This window comes from Staurois parvus, unplaced genomic scaffold (assembly GCF_062004578.1).
Source record: "Staurois parvus isolate SC_StPar_1 unplaced genomic scaffold, SC_StPar_1.0 ptg000562l, whole genome shotgun sequence".
In the NCBI taxonomy this organism is placed as follows: Eukaryota; Metazoa; Chordata; class Amphibia; order Anura; family Ranidae; genus Staurois; species Staurois parvus.
Genome location: NW_028318358.1, coordinates 12,251,033 through 12,272,739, shown reverse-complemented (window position 1 = coordinate 12,272,739; position 21,707 = coordinate 12,251,033). Strand labels below are relative to the sequence as shown.

Sequence of the window (21,707 nt, the reverse complement as noted above, 5' to 3'; positions counted from 1 at the left end):
ATTCCTCCCACTGACACCAATGACACTTACCTTGCTGACCCCTGCTCCAGCCTAGGCTCCTTCCCTCTCCCATCCACAGCCAGCATACCTGGTTGCAGCAGCACCATCAGCACGGCACACTTACCGGTCAGCTGTCTTCTTCACTTGCTCCCGCTGCTCCCGCTGCTCCCGCACTCGATCTTCGCGCTGCCGCTCAGCTCCTCTTCCTCGCAGGTGATTGGCCGCCTGTGTGCCTTTCCTGAGCTACAGTTCTGGCACCCAATCACCAGTGAGGAGGTGGAGCTTGCAGAGGGAGGTACAAGCTGCCATAGGCTGTCCAGTGATCCCAAGGGTGTGGCCAGATGATGGGGCGGCCTGTCATCCCGCCCACACATCACGTCCAGGGAAATGAAGACATCGGACCTGGGGACCTCTCTACCCCTCCTCCAGCAGCGCCTCTCGGACTGGAACGTTGTGGGACTGGGACACAAAGCCAGGTAAGACGCAGCAGCCCGCTGCCCGCCCCTGTACTAAGTGTCTCTTCCGTTGGAAGGGAGGGCAGCGGCACCGTGCCGCCCCCCTAAAAAGTGCCGCCCTAGGCAAACGCATTGTCTGCCTCGTGGCAAATACGCCCCTGCTTGGCATAAATAAATGCCCAAAGGTGCAGTAGAAATAGACTGACAAATGCCACTATTGTGCCTATAAAACAAACAATAGGACGGTCAGGATAAATGGACCCTGACTAAAAGACAATCTACAAGGACTATAACAAATCCTTCAACATAAATGTGCAACCACCACTCAGCAAGTGCCCACATGTACCAAAGTATAATTTGCTGTGCTCTCGTCCCTAAACTTGGGACTATACTGCTATATAAATAGCAGAAATAAAAACCATTTAACATGAGCAGGAGTGCATTCAATGATCAGATTGTATTTATTTAAAACGTTTATTACAAAAGGAAAAAAAACCCTTCCACTAAAACTGCCTAAAACGTGTTAGCTGGAGTGTGCCTTCAATTTGTTGGTGTATTTAAATCTGCTAGTGCATCCAACACTCCCCTACCCCTAGACTGATAATTTTGCTGTCCAAAAGCCTAACAACAATAAAACTAACGCAGCCACCACATCTAATGATTGGTAAGCTGCAAGATATTATACTTTTTGGTTTTGGGTTTAATGCTGCTTTAAGGATTGGTCTGAACACAAGTTTGGACTGAACCATGGGTGTTTCGGTGTCCACACAAATGACCGAATGTTTCTGATTCTGTGGTAGCTGAACGTCATGTATTATAGTAGTTTTAAGAAAAGTGAGCCAGGTGCTGGCACCACTGAGTCCTTAACAACCATTGACGTCACCGGCCTCATTCATTTACACAGCCAGGAATCTCCAGCCTTGTAAGCAATTGAGCTCAACTAGAAAAAAAATGGGGGTTTCCCCATAATTCATACTAATTCATACTAACAACAGGCTATCCCCGCTTCAGTCGATCCTGAATACGGCAGCCAGACTCATTCACCTTACCAACCGCTCCGTTTCCGCCACCCCCCTCTGCCAATCCCTCCACTGGCTTCCGATTGCGCAACGGATCAAATTCAAAATCCTAACACTGATGTACAAAGCTGTCCATCATACTGCCCCAAACTACATCACCGACCTAATATCCAAGTACCACCCTACATGCGCTCTCCGCTCCTCACAAGACCTCCTTTTCTCTAGTTCCCTAGTCTCCTCCTCCCATGCTCGCCTCCAGGATTTCTCCAGGGCGTCACCCATCCTCTGGAACTCCCTACCCCAATCCATCAGACTATCACCTACTCTCCTCTCCTTTAGGTGCACCCTGAAAACCCACCTCTTCAGGGAAGCCTACCCCGCCCTCAGCTAATTGCTGATCTCCTCCACTCTTCCCACCACTCCATCCCCCACAGCTATCTCCTCCTGTACCACTATCCCCTCCCTCCTAGATTGTAAACTCGAAGGCGCAGGGCCCTCGGACCCCTCGTGTATCACATTGTATTGTTATGGTACTGTCGCATGATCTGTCTCCCTTTGTAATGTACAGTGCTGAGCGAACTGTTGGCTCTTTATAAATACTGTATAATAATAATAATATTACTAATTCATACTAGATCCTTCAGTTCTAGTATGAATTTTAAAGAGAAACCAACACAAAAAACAACACATACTTACTCTTTCACACAAAAAAGTAAACAGGAAAAAAAATGTTTTTGACAAGTCCTTTAACCTCCTTAGCGGTTATCCCGAGTGTAGCTCGGGGTAAAATTTCTATACCAAGAGCGGTAACCCCGAGCTACACTCGGGCTTACCATGCGGCGTTGCTCTGGGGGTCCCTGCAGCACTTACCTTTTCCTTCGGTCCCGCGATGTGTCCCCTGCAGCGTCCCTGGCCATCTCCTCCGGCTGATGCCGGCATCCTGCTTCTGTGTTCCGGTCCCTGTGACGTCGCGACGTACGGGCGCCGGAACCGGCGGGAAATTTGAATTTTTTAAAAAATGTCATTTTTGCTGTCATTGCTGTTTCAATGCATTTCACATATATTTGGTCCCTACTGCTTTGTCCTGTGCCCTGCCTGCATTTTGAATGTTCTTTCTGCCTGGAAACTTAGAAAAGTCCATGGCGTCCAAAAATCGTCCCTTTACGTCAAAAGCGGTTTTAGAACAGCGATAGTAAATCAGAACCACTTGCAGAATTGAGTGATAATGATTTGTGGGGAAATTCGTCATCAGACACTGAAAACGATTTTGCGACTTTGCTCAGCGATGTGCGAATTTGCTTCTGTATTTCAAATTTCAGTGTTTTTGGTTTGATTATATTATTGAATTAAATTTATTATTATTATATTATTATTTTTTATGATTATTTAATAAATTATAATTTATGATTTCGTGTTTCAAATTTTATCATACCCGGGATGTTTAATAGACTCTTGTTCGGACAGATTTCAGTGAGTTATTCCTAAAAATTACAGGCCTACAATAAAAAACTACATATTTCCATGCAAAAAAAAGGTACCGCTTTCAGCACAAAAATCGGAAAGAATCATACCGCCGAGGAGGTTAATTAAAAAACCCAGAACAGTGCCCCACAATGTATATCCACCATCAATCACATCATCCAGCAGTATGGGTCCACATCAATCATGATGCCCAATGCCCAACGACCATTGACTCTCTGAAAGAAAAAAACTGCACCCGCCAACATACTTCTGGTCCCATACCTTCACTCCCACTGAATGACATGTCCTGTGAATGACAGCTGATATATACAAAGTTGCAGAGTCTCCCAGGTGACATAACATCCCCTTCACTGGCAGGATTAGGGACACCCTAGGCATGTTATTTATAGGAATTGGCCATTTTAATGTTTCACTTTAAGCATTTAAAAAGTCAGTGTACCCGGCTGAATCTAATTTTTAAAAACATATTATTGCATTGATACATGTTCCCCAGGGCAATTTCACCCCCCCCCCATGCTATTTTTGACATAATCTTACCTACTAGCCTAGAAAATGGGTATTTTTAATTTGATAGTTTTGGCTCCCATTGATTTCAATGGGGTTTGGATTCAGCATATGAACTTGTTGAAGTTTGCCGATTAACGCTTGAATCAAACCCTACTATGGTGTCTGTTTATGACACAGAGAATAGCTGCGATTCAACAGATCTCAGCTATTCTCTGGTCATTCACAATTTATGACACTCAGGAGATCATGTCAGCCCTTCTCTGGAGATCTGTGTTCTCCCTACAGATTCTCCAGCCCAGAGCTGGAGAATCAGAGGGACCGAAAACTAAGCAGAGATAATTTACCTCTGCTTAGTAAACTGATCTTTTACTGTAATCTCGCGAGATTATAGTAAAATGAGACGTTTTCCAGAGTTTGTAGACCGTTCTCCAGCGTTTGGAGACCGTTCTCCCTTCGTTCGGAGAACTGCTTCATAAACTGTATTCACAGGAGAACTGTGTTCTCCGAGAATGCCGGAGAACTGAGCAGCAATCTATTACCACTGGTTCATAAACGGACACCTTAGTTCCCTTTAAATCAGACAGAGACAGGCAATTATAATTGTCCTCAGGAGGCCAATAATGGTAGCTTCCATACTCCCCTGTTAACAGTGCCAGACACAGATTTTGGTCACTGTCTGTTGCTTCACTTTGGACACTACGGTCTTTTTTTTAATCAGCTTGATGGTGGCACTGTTAAAGGCCGTTTCAGTAAAATCTCGCTCCAAGTCATACCTGGAAGCTCACTGCTATGTTCAGGAGGAATTCAAGACAAAATGTACATTTTTTGTGGATAGTCACAATAAACGTATTTAAACGTTCCTTACAACATAGCAAACTTTCTCGAGAGATTGGTCATATCTACCATTAGAGTATATGCCCATGTCTTGTAATTATCCCTTGTTCAGAGTAGCCTTTCCTGGCCCTAAAAGACTGCCTAGGGACTGAGCCACTGTCTCCATTGCAAAATGATATGCAATATAAAGGTCTTTGAATGTGATTTCTTCAAACAGGTAGATTCCCAACATGACAGTGCACACATCATATGTGAAATTGCTTGCTGCCATTGTACTGTAGCATGATGATGTTATGATAAAGCAATAACTTAGTCCCTGAGATGGACTCAGACTGATTGGTAACTGCAATAATTTAAGAATGTCAGGTGCAGAGATATTTTGCTTTAATCAACTAACGCTTTATTACAGGAAATCTAAGAAAAGTACATGTTTATGCGTAGCAAAATTACAGAATTTATTTGTTAAGAGGCAGCTGTAATAAAACAAAAAGCCCACTCACAAGAAACACAGGAACACACATGCAGAGAATGCCAAAGTATTATAGACACAAGAAGATTAATGATGAGTTTTGAATTTTTTTCAGAGCCCAGGTCAGGGTGTCCGGGCTCAGTACAGTGCAATTAATGGGAACAGAACATCCTGGATATCTCATTAATAGTTTTGTCTTTCTGTCTTCCTTCTAACAGTGATGTCCATGTTTTCCCTTGGAAAGGCTGCCGGAGCTGAATCCTCCTCCGATATGGTGGTGTTGGCTACTACCGCTGTGTCCTGAAGAGCTGCTAACCACGGCTGAAAACAAACAAGCCAATGTTAAAGTACACTAGATAAAAATACAGAATCCTTCAAGTGGGAGAAAATTAAGGGCCTCCCCATATGCTCTATTGTTTCTTCTAGCTATTTCTTCTTTTAAACAGGTTTAAGTTATCCCCTGATCCCTCTTTACTTTATACTACTGAATAAACCCAACGCTTGCTTTTCAGCATTGTATCTGGATGGTATTACGTTTTACAGCTTCAATTCACCTTTATTATTATCCCATGTGTTTTTACTGTAGGAACCTTTATGCATATCCTAGGTGCATAGTTTTCACATCTATTGAGGGAGCCCAGGCAACAGCAGAAGCAGATATAAGAAGAGAAAACCTTTAGAGTAGGGGTCTCCAAACTATGGCCCTGCAGCTGTTGAAGTACTACAAGTCCCATCATGATTCTACTTCTGGGAGTCTTGCCTTTGGCTGTCAGACTCTTGCAAGGCCTCATAGGACTTGCAGTTCTTCAACACCTGGAGGGCCAGAGTTTGGAGACCCCTGCTTTAGAGTATTGATGAGCTCAGGCTGGTTCAGATACTAGTCCAAGCTGATGTGAGTGAGCCCACCAGGAAGCGGTCACTGTACTAGGACAAGCATAAGAAGCTGGCAGCTGCACGTATACAATGAGCTCATCGCTACTTTGGAGCAGCCTTTGGTTCCTTTCCCCCAGAAGCTTTTTGTAAACTGGAAACACCCAAAATAACACAAAAATTCGTTTTCAGATTAGGCCATCCAAAGCTGTGAAATTTAGTCCCAATTTAACATCATTAAATATTTAGGATCAGTTCTATGTACATTTATTATTAATGTTGTTTTACTTACAAATGCTAACAGATCCATGTCCTTCTCCAACCATCCTACAAGATAAGCAAAATATATTATTATGGAACTCAGTGTCAGTCTACAGATATATTCTCTTTATAAAATACACTTGTAATGATACCAAATAAAGATCCTTGAATATATAAATGTTTAAAGAGGCTGGGACACTGTTATTTTGCACTTACATTGCACTTATTATTGTGAGATACTGTATATTGTCAATCTTGCAAATTAATTATCTTACTTATTTATTTCAGGTACTTATATAGCACTGTCAATTTTCGCAGCACTTTACATACATATATTGTACATTCACATCAGTCCCTAACCCTCAAGGGGCATACAATCTAAAGTCCCTAACTCACATTCATACATACACATACTAGCGACAATTTAGACAGGAGCCAATTAACCTACCAGCATGTCTTTGGCATGTGGGAGGAATCCCACGCAGGCACAGGGAGAAGATACAAACTCCAGGCAGGTGGTGCCGTGGCTGGGATTTGAACCAATGACCCTAGTACTGCCAGGCGGAAGTGCTAACCATTTAGCCACTGTGCTGCCCACACTTTATAATATGTATGTAGGCAGGCATATCTATACTGTTCATCAGTAGAAATAACACCCTATGCATCACTGTACTATATTTTGTTTGCATCTTAATATGGCATATCTACTCTAATCCAATCAAGTAAACAGCAAGATGGTCTTTTGTTTCATAGATACCCGAAATAGAGGTTTGGAGACATCTACCAAGCAAATTAGGGACACAAGTGGACAGTAATTACACTGCTGCTGATTTAGCAAAGCTTATGCAAGTTTTTCTGTGCTCCTGGAATCCTGCATAACAAACTAAGACAGATTTGCACACGACTGCAATAGATTTAGCAATTAATATGAGACAGATTTTCACTCCAAGCAAAACATATAGAAAAGTAATGGCAAAAAAAAGGCCAAGTGGTCCACTGAGTCTGCACATTTTTCTTTTTTAACCTTTTTCTCCGAGTATAGATCTATGTTGCTCCAAGCAGTTTAAAATACTTACTATTGACTGACTACCTCTGCTGGAAGTCAGTTGCAAACAACTACTCTTTTGGAAAAGAGTACTTTCTATGGTAAGTTGTGCACATTCCTGCTGCTTGTTTGAGGTCATGTCCATGTGTTACTGATTTTGGCTTCATACTGTCGCCTGAACCTTATTATTCACACCCTTATTGTATTTAAAGGTTTCAACCATGTCCCCACTTTGCCTTTCTTCCTCCAGAAAATACTCATTAAGTTCTGCAGTCTCTCCTGATATGTTTTATTGCTCAGAACTTTTTGCCATTTTTCTTATGTCTCTGGACTTGTCTTTCATTATTTTGTGCTATGTACTGTATATATTACATATTTTGATAGAATAATGGTGTCCTTTTAGGCATCAGTAATAATGTGTGTACTCACCTGCCCTCCTCTCCTTCCAGAAGTTTCCTGTAAGTGGCAATCTCAATATCCAGAGCAAGTTTGACATTCATCAGTTCCTGGTATTCTCTCAGTTGGCGAGCCATGTCCTGCTTAGCCTTCTGTAGGGCAGCTTCTAGCTCTGCCAGCTTATGCTTGGCATCTTTTACAGCAGCCTCACCACGCTCCTCAGCTTCCGCTATGGCAGATTCCAACTTGGCACGCTGGGTGACAAAAAAACATGATACATAGCAAAGTTAATATTCATTCAGATGTGTTCTCTTTGTATACTCAATCATGTACCAAAAAATTAATAGCAGGATTTTTGCTTGCACATTATAGGATGGCACTTTACCCATTTCACTTGTCCCAGTTCCGCAAAACAGCATGTTAATGGGTTTTGCTAAAGAAGTAGAGCATGTTCACTTTGAAAAATACATTTTCACTTAGCTTAAAGAATAAGGTCAAACTTAGTGAAAATTAGCTTAGCAAAGAAAACCTATTTGTGTGCAAGGAAAAATAAAAAAAAAACGGATTTGGGATCCTTGCTTACATATAATTGGATGATTGAAGTCAGCACAGCTTCACCTTATTCACTGAGCTAAGTGAAAAATCACTTTGTGAAGTGAAATTGCTCTTCTCCTTTAGTAGGGCTGATTTACTAAAGGCAAATAAGATGTTCACTTAGCAAAAGATGTTGCACTGTGAATTGTAGTTTTCCCCAGAGCTTGGTACTTGAGGTGAAGCTCTGTTGACTTCTATCATCCAATCATGTGCTAGTAAAAATGCAATTTTTTTTTACTTTTCTTGCACAGAATTGGGCATTCTTTGCAAAGTGAAGCTTCACCACATTAACTAAGATCTGGGGAAAATCCCCTTGAAAAGTGCACTTTGCCTTGCAAAGTGCATAGCTTATGTTCCTTTAGTAAATCAACCCTAGTATATCAACCCCAATGTGAACTGTATCTCTAATCATCAGTGATGATGTGATATTAAATAGCATTTTTACATGCAACTTGAGTTTTGGATTCAAGTGCCCCTAAAGTGACTCTGTTCGACTTCAGTACAACCAGCCTGCCCACACATGGATTGAAATTTGTTGCTGCTGAAATGCTCCAATTTTGATCCATCTATGGCCGGCTTTAGCATCATGTCACTTGAAGTTAAAACATACCTGCAAAAAAGAAGATAGCATGTACTTATCTTTTGGATGTTCCATTTCTTGAAAAGCAGCTGATTCACTGCTCACCGTTCTCTGCAAGCATTTACACATTTTCGACTATGTGAATAGGTTTCTCCTACCGGCTCAAACATCACTACAGAATGTGTGACCTGGTGGGAAGAATTACAGCAAGCAGTGCGGGATATGGGTATTTGACCTATACGACTGGTGAAATACTTGCAGAGGATGGTGAGCAGTGAAGTGATTACATTGTTACATAGTTAGTCTGGCTTTAAAAGTCCATCTAGTTCAACCATAAAAGTGGTGGCTTTTCAAGAAATGAGTCTTGGGAATGGTTAATGCAGTTCTTTTTTTTTGCAGGCAAGTTTTGCATATAAGTGACCCTGTGTTAACAGGATTGCTTTAAGGGCACACAAACAAATGTAAATTTGTCCTCCAACAGGGGAGCATAGTATTTTTTAAAGTACACATGCTCTGTGCATAATGTACAGTAGCACATTCCATATAATGAAAAGCTAACATATTTTATGTCATTTTTGCTCAATCTCAAACAGTAAATATGTAATCACTGCTGTCCAGTAAACTGATTATAACATAAAGGATGTGTGAATATATTAGGTATGCATAGATTGAATTTGGTTCAGTGTATGACAGTATGTTTGTACCTTGGCTGATGTCATGTCAAAGTTTAGTATATACCTCCTCCTGCAGGATCAAGCAACAAATTGCGGGGATCTTTCAACACTAGCATTGCAAGATAACCTAACTAGTGTTATGGCTTTTTGACAACCATGTTTTTTTCTGATTAGAGATGTTAAATTAAATTGTACATTATATCAATGAATGTGAAAATACAATTCATAGAACATGGAAAAGTTACTTATAGCAAGGTTGATTAAACAACCCGTTAATTCATTTAACCATATGCATTTATCAAACTTGGGATAAAAAGAAAAGAAAAATATATAGCGACAGCTTCATGTTCAAGTTGGCAGGTAATGCCTTCTTAACCCCATCAATGAGCAGATTATTATTTCTGTGGACTGATTATTGTTTGTAAATTTTTATAACATTTGCTAGCAATGTCTCCTAGTTGCGACATTCAATTAATGTACATGATCTTATATTGGCTAGTAAATCTTTTCCAAGCCCACAAAAATCTGATGCAAGCTTGAATCCTGTTCATGCAATCTTTAAACGTTGTTTTTTTTTATTTTAATTTTGCAGTTTTCCTAGCTAGTTCTTTCACATCTGTATGATAGGGCACACCACCAACCATTAAGTTATATAGGAAGTGCTTTTAGAAAAAAGTAATCAATAACTTTTTTAATTAATTCACTATTGGGTCACGTGACTCTTTTCCCCTCTCACACTGAAGCCTTTCCCAGCGGCGGACTGATCTGGTCCACCTGCCCTTTTTTCAGGTGGACCCAATCGGACCATCCATTATTCTCTATGGGAGGGCAGATGTAAATGGACATGTGTTTGTTTACACCCATGTGCATTCGATCTGCTTAAAACAGACAGATGGGGGATCCATTCCCTATCCGTCTAGTGGATTGGATGACAGTCAGATGTAAATGGACAGGCAGTCTGTTTACATCTGAATACCCATAGAGAACAGCGGGCTGTGTTTGTGTCCACTCTGCACATGCAGAGCAGACATGGACCTTTTATTCGCCTGCTCAGTGGGGATCAGCGGATAGATCCCCCTCTGAGTAGGTGGACCCGCTTGGTGGAGTCCGCCCGTGTGAAAGGGCTCTTCATGGTGGGGCACTTGTCCTGGTGCCAATGCTTCAGATCCTTGGGTTGCAGAAAGGGGAAAGCTGAAGCTCTGTCACCAGGAAATGTGACCCACTCTGGCTTGAAGGGGGGGTGTAGTGACACTTTAAAATAATCTTTGCTGATTCTGCAATATAAATGAAGATGCTTGGTAAGGCATGTCCTATTATGGGGTGACAGCTGTCTTCCAGTTGTGCTCTTGCACTGTCACCCTGTCAATGCACCCCTGATGGAGACTACAAGATGGTTGACACACACTATTTTGGCATGCTCTACTGTTACCACGTTTAAGAAGCAGGTTAAGTAGCTGACTTCTGAGCAAGGACGTGTAGACAGGAAGTGTATCACAATAATATTATAAAAGTTCATCAAGTTATTTTGTTAGTTTTTAAACAACAATTCAAGGCAACATATGATATGAATGAGTTCTGGGCTATCCAATGCAGTCAGACTCCAAGAGGCACCTCACAGGGGCACTGGAAGTGCATGCCATGAAGTCTAATCTGTGTAACTTGCTCTATGTTTCCTGTGACACCAATCACATTCAAACTGCCAAGGCAGGCTTAAATCCTATTAGTGACACTGAAATACTTCTGTAGCTTTCTGTATGTGAGAGATACCAATGGACCTGCAATTGTGTGTGCTTAGGAAGAGCTTATCAAAGTGAGATTACAGAAAAGAGAAGTAGACTGATACATTACAGACAATGCCTAGATGAAAAATTGAGGATGTGGGCAGATTGGCTGAGCCCTCTGCATGCTGCCCACCATTTTATTATCCATATTGACTGGAGTTTGCTTTTAATCCAAGGAAGAGAAAAGCAATGGGACTAAAATCCTAAACTGTAACTACGATGACTATTGCAGGCAGACATGTCTTCACTCAAAGAAGATAATTTCATCTGAATGGTACATTTTTCACATTTCATATTGAAGTCTCACAGTGAGTGTCAATTGAATCAAAGGTCTATGCTTGACAAGGTAAATCATCGTATATCTTTGTAAGTAATGTCAAATCATCACCTTTTACAAGCTCTCTCTGCCTCACCTAGCATCTAAACCTGTTCCACCTCTTCTCTGTTATTGTGCTCATTATCTCAGATAAAAGGGGATATCAAAGAGCTTTCCAGATCTGCAGCCTCACCTTTTCATAGGAAAGAGAACCTGTATCCACTGGGCTTATGCTAGATTTTGAACTATAAATTTTAAATCATTATAATTGTCTAGATTACCTATGAATTATATATATTTACACCCGATAACCACTATAAAATAGTAATAACACTTAGTAGGACTCTCCATCATGAGAGAAAATTGATTTGAGAAGGGTTTAAAGAGGCAGAAATCCCCTAATGTTTTTGCTAAGGGGCCCCAAAACACAGAGTTGCAGACTTGCTTGCACTGATATTGAATACACATGGTTCCTGCAAATTTATAATAATTTATGATAGATATTTAGACTGTAACATAAGCCCAAAAATTTAGAATTAGCTACTAAACTTAGGAGAACATTACAAAATGGTGGAACGAGCAACTCCCTATATGTAAAAGAATGACACATGACATAAAGTGACAGTTTTCTCAGTTTTCTATGGTATACCAAATGGTAACCTTATTTATATAAAGAAGGTAAAGTGTTAAAGAGATTTCTCTTACTTAGCTGCTTACTCATATACTGTATACAATTAATTCAATCTTCTGGACTCAACAATGCAGTATCATTACTGAATCCAGAACTTTACCAAGGTCAAACTTCTATAAAAGTCTATTTTGATTAAATTTCTATATTTCTTCAATTAAATCATTCTGCATTGATACAATATAGGTTATATACACTATCAATCCGTTATGTACTTGAAATGACCAAAATCTAAAAGCATTTGTAATTCACAGTTAAACATACTCTTGAAATTATAAATTATCCATCTACATAATCACATGGATAACAAAAAAAACAATATTTTAAAACAAACTACATATGTAATAGGTAATGTTACCTGTGATTTGACACTCTCGATTTCACCCTTTAGTCTCTGGACCAGACGGGTGAGTTCAGTGATTTCATGCTTGGTATTACGCAGATCATCCCCATGTTTTCCAGCTGTCATACGTAACTCTTCATACTAAGAAAGAGAATTTTGTGAAGTTAGGAATGAACCAAAACAAAGAAAACACAGATTCTTAGACCTGCAGATTCTCTAGAACATTTCAGCATAAGATGCTGCTTCAGTTTTTAGCGAGTCCTACATTTTTTAGGACAGTAAAAAAATACTTCATAAGCTTAAAAAAAGAGCAGACAAAACAAATATTTAATGATGTACTGTTGATAACAGTTTGTTGAAATTCATACTGGCTACAAACTGCAACACAATAATATAGCCCTTAGATTTAGGCCACACACTAGTGTCAAGATTCCCCCATGTAGTGCTCTATTTGTTCTTTTTTTCTTTACAGTGCTAACTGGGACATAGGGGAATAAAAACCAACTGCAAGAGGTCATTGCCAGACTTTAGGAGGTAACTATTTAGGCAGTTGAGATGTACCTGGAACCTCACTATATGGCCAAATGTGTGGACACCTGACCACTACACCAATATGAGTTTGTTGGACATTTCATTCCAAAATCATGGAGATTAATACACATCCCCCTCCCTCTTCTTCTATCCCTTTGCACTTTAACTTCCTCCATTCTTCTATGAAGAATTCTGGAGCGTGTATGTTGAAATTTGTGCCCATTTAGCAAAAACATTCTCAACTGGCATCCCAATTCATCCCGAAGGTGCTTAGTAGGGTTTTATGCAGGACGTCTTTATGGACCTAGTTTTGCATAAACAGGACCAGTTATGGTGGAACAGAAAAGAGCCTTTCCCAAACTGTTGCTGCAAAGTTATAAGACAAGAATTGTCTGAAATGTCTTTGCATGCTGTTGCATTAACTGTACCCTTAACTGGAAACACATGATCACAGTAATTAGGAGAGGTGCCCATACACTTTTATCTATGATGGAGTAAGATTGCAGTAGAAAAAGGGTAATAGGCATCTGATCCCACAATTTATAAGCCAGCAAATAATTGTGTACAGAGATGGAACAACTGACAACAAACAGGTATCTAAAGAGACTTGATTATAACATGTTAAAAAAAAGCACTGAAAGAGCCCAATAACTTTGCACTTTTGTTTCCAAATGCCATTTAATTGTAATGACAAATAGTTGTAAGAAATATGATTTCTGCCAGTGAGCAGTACATGTTGTAACCCACTCTAGTATTTGTGGTGCAAGAAGAGGTTCCATTATTACTATTACTTATATCATTTGTATGCAATCCTAAACTGTGCCAGAATATGTGTTTGGCTAATGTATTACATCAGCATTTGTCATCCTGGCAATTGAAAAAAATGTTGTCTGTTCAAACAGTGATGGAGGAAAATGCTATGATGCACTGGCACCGATGCCTCCTTGATGACACAATGGGGTTTATTTACTAAAGCTGGAGAGTGCGAAATCAGACTCCCTTCTGCATAGAAACCAATCAGCTTCCAGGTTTCATTGCCAAAGCTTCATTGAACAAGCTGAGGTTAGAAGCTGATTGGTTTCTATGCAGAAGGGAGTCTGATTTTGGACTCTCCAGCTTTAGTAAATAAACCCCAATCAGTTTGAAAAGGTTATGGAAGAATGAGAAAAGACACAGAAACAGCTATTCATCATGAATACAGCTATTCCAGTACTGCTGATAAAAGTACAGTGATAACACGCAACAGACGATGAATACAGAAATCTACCAATTCTGATGGTGATGCTGATGTTACCATCTAAAGTTATAAGCTCTCAGTTAGTTTAGTTCTTGAAGGTTCTTCAGTAGAAATTTGGTACAATTCAGACTAAGTAAGTAAGGAAATATATTCTCTCTATTTATTTTGGTAAAAAAAAAACAACTCATCAGATAAACTGATGTAAAAATTTACCAACAAATTGCAAAGTGTATGACCATCACAATGTGTTGTATTGGGATGCCCAAATTATATTTCTATAATAGAGTCACACTTACCCTTGACTGGTACATTGCTTCAGCCTCAGCTCTGCTTCTGTTGGCGATCTCTTCATACTGAGCTCTGACCTCCGTGATGATGCTATCCATATCAAGATCTCTACTGTTGTCCATGGACACAATCACTGAAATATCTGAGATCTGAGCCTGGAGCTGAGCAATTTCCTAAAGGAATAACAAAGACATGAAAAATAGCTTAAAGAAGGACTCCACTGAGCTCTATTTTTATATTAAATGACTTTATGATATATCCCTGAAGTCTCAAACAATCCTTTTGTGTTAGGAAAATGGTTGCTGTTGATAGTATCCATGCCTTTTGCAGTCATGCGGATTCATGTGGAAGAATAAAAAAATTTAATTTTGTGTAACCACTACTGGGGTTGATTTACCAAAGACAAATAGACTGTTTATTTTGGAAGGGAATTTTTTTTTAGCTTAATGAATGTCATAAAAATTCACTTTGCAAAGAATACCCACTCATGTGCAAAGAAAATTAAAAAAAAGTATTTTTGCTTGCATATGTTTGGATGAGGGAAATTAGCAGAGTTTCACCATATTTACTGAGCAAAGAAAACTGCCATCATAGTGAACAGCCTGTTTGCCTCAAACTTGGCCATTATAGTTACTGTGCATGGGCTACAAGCTGAATGGGCATTTAAAACATGGAAAAATGAGGGACAAAGTTATGGGGAATCATCTGTCAGTATCAACAGAACAGGAACAGGTAAAGGTCTGAAATGAGGTTTGCTTAAATGTTGGCAATGTACTGTATATAACTGACCACAAGATTCATTCTCTTCAAGAAAAGTGGAATTTCACTGTTACCCCAAAATAAAGCCCATTACCACTAACACTAGCTGACTTTACTCTTTATTTAGTCCTCCCCTTAACCTAACATTAACTCCTAATATATACTGTATATGTACCACTGCTTTACTAGAAGGAGTTTTCATTTTGCTCTAACTGTTCTATGAGGCTGCATAACCCCTGACCCTCCATCTGGAAAGTGCTGATTGGCCCTGTGCTGATCACATGCACTCTCCCAAAGAAAAAAAAAACATTCTCTAGCCATATGCACTAAACTGAGCATGTGTAGAGTGACTCCTAGAGCTCTGTACTATCAGCAGATGGATTGGGGACAGTAGAAGAAGGGGAGGATCAGAGAAGACAGGATCAAACAGCCTTTTTACACAATTTGGAGGATTAACCCCTTAGGCCCCACAGTGAGCATAACAAACATGCTTTCTGCATATACAGACTGATTTTACTGTTGTGGGTATAGTAACACTTTAAGTACAGCACAGCCTCATGACTTGATTCGATGCTGGGCCTAACTACAAGAGAACAAAAATTTACCGCATCAAAGAGTGCGCGCAGGAAGTTGATCTCATCAGTGAGGGAGTCCACTTTAGATTGCAGTTCCGCCTTATTGATGAAGGCAGCATCAACATCCTATAAAGTAAATAATACTAATGATTAAAATCTTTTTTGCATCTTTGTGGTAGCATAATATTTAAATCTTGTCTGTACATACTCTCTTAAGCCCAACAAATTCATTTTCTGCAGCTGTGCGCCTGTTGATTTCTTCTTCATACCTGTTGAGTTAGACACAGTACATATTTTTTACAATTTTTTTCACTATTAGGCCAAAACGTATTTACAATACTCAGCAATCATGATAGGATGTTGTTCCTAGCATTGCCAGACTAGGAACGTGTTTGGTGTACAAAGCATACCACACAATCCTTTTTGTTTTTTTCAACTAGACAATATTTTTTAATATGCATATTTAAATATGTCAGCAGATGTTAATAAAATGATCAAGGGTGTTTATTTATTGACCTCAAGGCCAAATAATTTACTGGGGTCTGCGGTTTGATCTAATCAGTGCTAATTAAAAAAAGGTGCACATGAGTAACAAACTAATCCTCAGATACTTTCAAACCTAGCCACTCTTTTTGCTATGCTTAATAGCCAGGGCCAGATTCCTGCATAGCTAACAAGGTAGGCCATTGTATAGGGTGGTATAGCTGCCAGGGGGAGCATACAGCCCATTGCATCATGTTGCTGACTGGGTCTGTACACACAAACCACACTGCTAGCAGAATAGGGCAATGGATTGAACTACTGATGCTAAGCAAATTTTCAGCTTCTCTGCTCCTAGCCCCAACGTGCATTGTGTGCTTCACATTTCTTTTCCTATTAGTCTAATACTAAGGCTAGCCAGCCAATGGGGGTGGCAAAGGACGGGCGTAAAACAGTTGGCCTTAGGGGGAAGAAAGTATAGACACAGTCCTGTTTATAGTCCAGGTTTGATTGTTTGCCTGTAATTTATCAAATAAATAGGTAAATGTGTTATCATAAACTCAACCCTAGGGTTCTTACTTCTTCTTGAATTCTTCCACTGCATCTTCCATGTTTCTTCTTTCTGCCTCCAGACGAGCTCTCTCACTTCCTAGGTGCTCCAGCTGTTTCCTGAGGTTACTGATGTAAGCTTCAAACAGGGGCTCAATGTGGCTCTTGGCAGGTTTCTTCTCTTGCAAAAGTGCCCACTTGGTCTCCAGCATCTTGTTCTGTTGCTCTAAGAATCTTACCTGCAAAAGATGGAAATCAGTAATTAATCATTCACTATATAGGATTGGATGTTTTATATGGACCTGGGTTGCACAATAATTTAGGCATGGGTTATTTAATAATTTTGGGTTTCCTTGCAACCAAAATACATTATTATTTATAATCTGAATAATATCTATAGCCATTTTTTTTATTTTGACAGCATGAGGAATGGTTGCCAGTTTTTTTGTGTGTCCCTTTGGGGATATTTACCTTCTTTGAGAGTAAATCATACTAAAGAGAGGGGGAATCTCTTAATTTGTCTCCAGAATAGGTGTACTCATTGGAGAATTTCCCCTCTATTCCTGTTCCCTTGGCCCCTTGGGTATATTAAGGGTGTAGATCTCCGCAGAAGGTATGTAAGCAGCAATACATATCTGCAGGGCTGCTATTAGAAACCACAGGGACCCACACGACTAACCTGACAGGCCCCACCCCCCAAAAAAAACAGTTTGCTAGGCTTCAATTATGAATTAATACAGTGAGTGACCAGTAACGATCACTCATTGTTTTCATTCAGAAAAGAAACAGGCTGGTAAATGTAACATATTTAATAAACCCTTCCCCCACTCTCCATCCTGAAGGATCCCACTGTGTGCTTGAAACTGGCGGTGGGAAGGAGAGGGGGGAAGCCAGCTGCATGGGTGGGGGCACACAGGGAGGGGCCAGAGCAGCAGGGGGAAATGTATGATGCATAGGGAGGGTGATAGGTGCATCGGGGGCATTTACTGGAACCAATCCCCTGTATGGCTCTCTCTGCAGTAGCTGAAAGCCAGTGGGAGGGAGAGGTGAAGAAGCCAGTTTTCAGCTGCTGCAGAGAGAGCCATACCGGAGACCAGTTCCAGTAATTGTCCCCGCCGTGCCAATCACCCTCTCTGCCCACATATGATTCACCTGGGCCCCCCTGCTGGTGGACCCCCATATCCACGGACCTGCATATCTAACAGGGGCTTTAACACTTCTAATGTCTATCCAAAATTAAAAATAAATTGTATGACTTTTGGTATATTTTAATGTTACTGAGTACTAATGAGACTGAGTAAATCATCAATATTACTTGTCTTGTTTCCTAAGTTTGCTCAAGTTTTTCAATTGTTGCAAAAGAAATGTTTACATTTTGTTCCATGGCTAGTCATATAAAGAGTTAGCCATTCAATGTAGGTAAAGTAACTGTGCCACTTCCCCTCCACCTTCCTAAGTTTCCCCTCCACCTTTTTTTTAACTTTGAATAACTGTCACTCGGTCATCCAGCTTACAAGGTAAAGAAATATTTGGAGAATGTAGCCTATAATTTTTCAGGGAAATAGAGCTGCCACTGTGGCATTGAAGTCTTCATAATTGCGCTAGATTAATGCTAACAGATAAATTGCCTATTGGGGCACAGAAAAAAACACACAATTATACAGCCAGTAAAGCTGGTACTAGGTCAGTCACTCATTAAGTAGTAAAGTAAGGATAAAAAAGGTAATCTTTGAGCCTTTGAGATCGTTGACCTCTAACTATTGGTTATAACGTATGGTGGATATATAACATATATTGATGTGTCTCAACCTAGCATCTAATTGTTCATGCTCAATCAAACAAGAACTAAATATATAACACAGCAAACTCTGACCTACCATTCTTTCAATCATCAGTTTGCAGATCCTAGCTGTGGCAGTAAAGGTAATCTACTTTACATGACATTTGGGCAATCTTAGTTTACTACATACAGTATATATCTTACCTTATCTATGAAAGAAGCAAACTTGTTATTCAGTCCTTTAATTTGGTCTTTTTCATCAATTCTGACCTTCTGGATGTTGGGATCAATTTCCAAATTGAGAGGGGCCAGGAGACTTTGGTTGACGGTAACTGGTGTGATACCAGCAGAGCAAAATGATGCATTACATCCATAGCTACCAGAGCTGAGTCCATGTCCAATTCCAGCAAAACTATATCCATGCCCAGACTTCAATCCAGAGGATAACTTATGCCCACCGGACACAACACTGTAGACACTTTTGCTGCTATATGAAGGAACCACCTTGTGGCCAACTGAGACTTTCTTAGTAGTGATGGAACCAATGCTGTGCTTGCTCATAGCTGGTAAGCAAGCTGAGGAAGAGGTGAAGTTTCTGTGTCCGTGGCTACCATGTCCGGAGTGGTGAGACATCTTTGAAGAGCTAATTGGGATGTGGGATCTTAGGAGTACAGAACAAGCTACAGGTCGGTCCCTCTGAATGCAGTGCTGAACATCTCCCATTTTATATAGTCACTACATATGGGCCTGGTTACTTTAATGTGCACTAAGACCCTGTAATTGCAACTTGTGAGCTTCAAATTTAGCATTTTTACATTCCCATCATTTTGATTTAATGAAATTTAATAGAACAGTTAAATAAAACACACCTAGAATATTCGTAAAGATGAAAAGCTCTTAATGCTGATGACTTTTCTCTGTAATAGAGCACACCTCATTTTCTGCACATTCACAATTGTGAGTGTCATTACTTAAATAGGGGTCAGCTTGTCAAGTGCTTTTATGGGTCGCTAGTTCTTAGTTTGTCACACAGTGTCACATCAATACTGGCTTACTTCCCTTTATTGGGTGCCTTCTTTATTTTATATCTTCATAAAATGTCTAGTGAAGAAACAAAGCATTAATGTCAAACAAATTAGGCACTTTTTATGAAGTTCTCAAATTAGTATTAAGTTCTTGTTTCTAAATTTCTTTTTAATTCTTACTTGCTGAGGCATGTTTACTGCATCACAAACTAATTTAAATACAGATGATATAGGGTTTAAAATATTATACATTTTTAATAAATCATTAGGTAACATTTGCTTTCTTTTATCTTCCTACATCTACCTGAGTCACATCTCCTTGTGGTCACTGCTCTATTTCCTCACAGATAGACCCCATTATCAGAAGTAAATTAGTGCTTTGTGATCTGAAATGAACAGTATACATGATTTATAATATTGCATTGGTTACAGTATGAATTAATTTACTACAAAAGAAGATAATATTTAGTGTGCATCGCCAATGTTCTCTCTGTGAAGTGAATGTTCACCAATCAAGAAAAGTCTTGCCTTTTTTTCCTTTTTTAAAAAATGTCCCTTGTATTTGATTGGCTATTTATAATGAAAATAGATTCACTGCTTCACCTTTCAGGAGTCTATTTATTCTGTTGCAGTTTGGTCTGCTAGCCCACTCATTTGAATGGCATGCCAGACCACACTAAAAACTGGACATGTACTATTTTTGAAAAGCAGTTTACTGGAATGCATGGTAGTGTGTTACCATTTATTTTGGTGTACTGTTCTGATGGCAATGTGCTCTGAGGTGTCATTAAGAATAATTAAGAATGTTCAACATTTCTCATCTTTTCTTCTATACTATGCTGAAATCAGTTGTATGAATTGTGATTTTTTTTAAATTCTTTATTTTGTTTATTTTCAAGTGCAAAAAAATTACAAAATAGCATAGGAGAGCAAGTACAAGGAGTGTTTAAGTCAAACCGGGACTTTTGAGTTTATATAGTAAAAGAAACAAATTTCAAGGAGTGGAAACAGCATTTATTTTTTTGACATAAGACCCTGTAGTTACAACTTATGAGCTTCAAGTTTGGCATTTTTACATTCCCATCATTTTGATTTAATGAAATGTAATAGAACAGTTAAATAAAATACACCTGAGTTGCAATTATTTATTTATTTTAATTCTTTATTTTGTTTGTTTTCAAGTGAAATAAAATTATGAAATTGCATAGAAGAGCAAGTACAATGGGTGTTCAAGTCAAACCGGGACTATTGAGTTTATATAATAAAATAACAAATTTTAAGGAGTGGAAACGGCATTTATTTTTTACATACTCCCCTGCTACATTCATACACTTATCACAGTGTTTAACTAATGCCTGGAAAGCTTCGGCATAGAAAGATTTGTCAGTATGCCTGAACATCCTAGGACAGCCTGCTTGACTTCGCAAATGTTCTTCAAAGATTGTGTTCATTGTTCCCACAGAAAGATTCCTCTTTTTTACAATTTCACAACAGGTTATGCGTTGATTATACAGGATCAGGCAGTCCACTGAATGTTCACAGGAATGACTGCTGTGGGCTGGGAACCAGCCTGGCCGGGGTTGTCACTGAGAGACGTACGGCCATCTTTGAAACATAAAAAAAAAGAAACGTTTACATCATTCAAATGTCTTACTGTGTCTAAATGTCTCATCACCGTACTGTGCTTAAAGTCTTACGTAGATATTCATGGGTTTTACACCTTCATTCGCAAGAAACGTCAAAACTACACGCTGTTCCATGCACACACTAACACTGTTGTCTGCCATCTTGATTAATGGTCTCTGGACTGGCCGGCAACATGTTCGCAGCCTATCAGGCTAATAGGACACACTTGCAACCTACTACTGCGTGTACTACTGCCACCCTCTCATCTCTTTTTATTCCTGTAAAACTAAAAGTCTTGGTTTGGCTTGTACGCCCCTCGAACATCAGGTACAAATATATAGGCAAGACATGTGCAGACACAAAAGTGCTCCACAGCTCCGTGTAGAGTTGTCATTGGTCAGGAGCTAAACATCCTCATAATTACCCACGCAATAGAGCCTTCTGGCTGGTATAGTTAGAAATACTATGTATCTCTAGTGTAGATACTGTAGGTTTTCTTTGTGTAGTTAGAGGCTTGCTTGAAGCCTGGATGTGAGTCAGCCT

At 39.6% G+C, this 21,707-nt stretch overlaps 1 protein-coding gene across 1 annotated transcript; it reads right to left on the bottom strand.

The window, feature by feature from the left end:
• Nucleotides 1–4,674: 4,674 nt before the first annotated feature.
• Nucleotides 4,675–19,225, bottom strand: LOC149450848 (keratin, type II cytoskeletal cochleal-like). Its single transcript, XM_089691491.1, has 9 exons — nt 18,718–19,225; nt 16,764–16,972; nt 15,913–15,973; nt 15,735–15,830; nt 14,379–14,543; nt 12,330–12,455; nt 7,372–7,592; nt 5,929–5,963; nt 4,675–5,087 (listed from the first exon to the last, which is right to left on the bottom strand). Exons 1-9 carry the CDS (start codon nt 19,144–19,146, stop codon nt 4,978–4,980), a joined length of 1,452 nt encoding a protein of 483 aa, XP_089547617.1. The 5' UTR covers nt 19,147–19,225; the 3' UTR covers nt 4,675–4,977.
• Between the last annotated feature and the right edge of the window lie 2,482 nt (nt 19,226–21,707).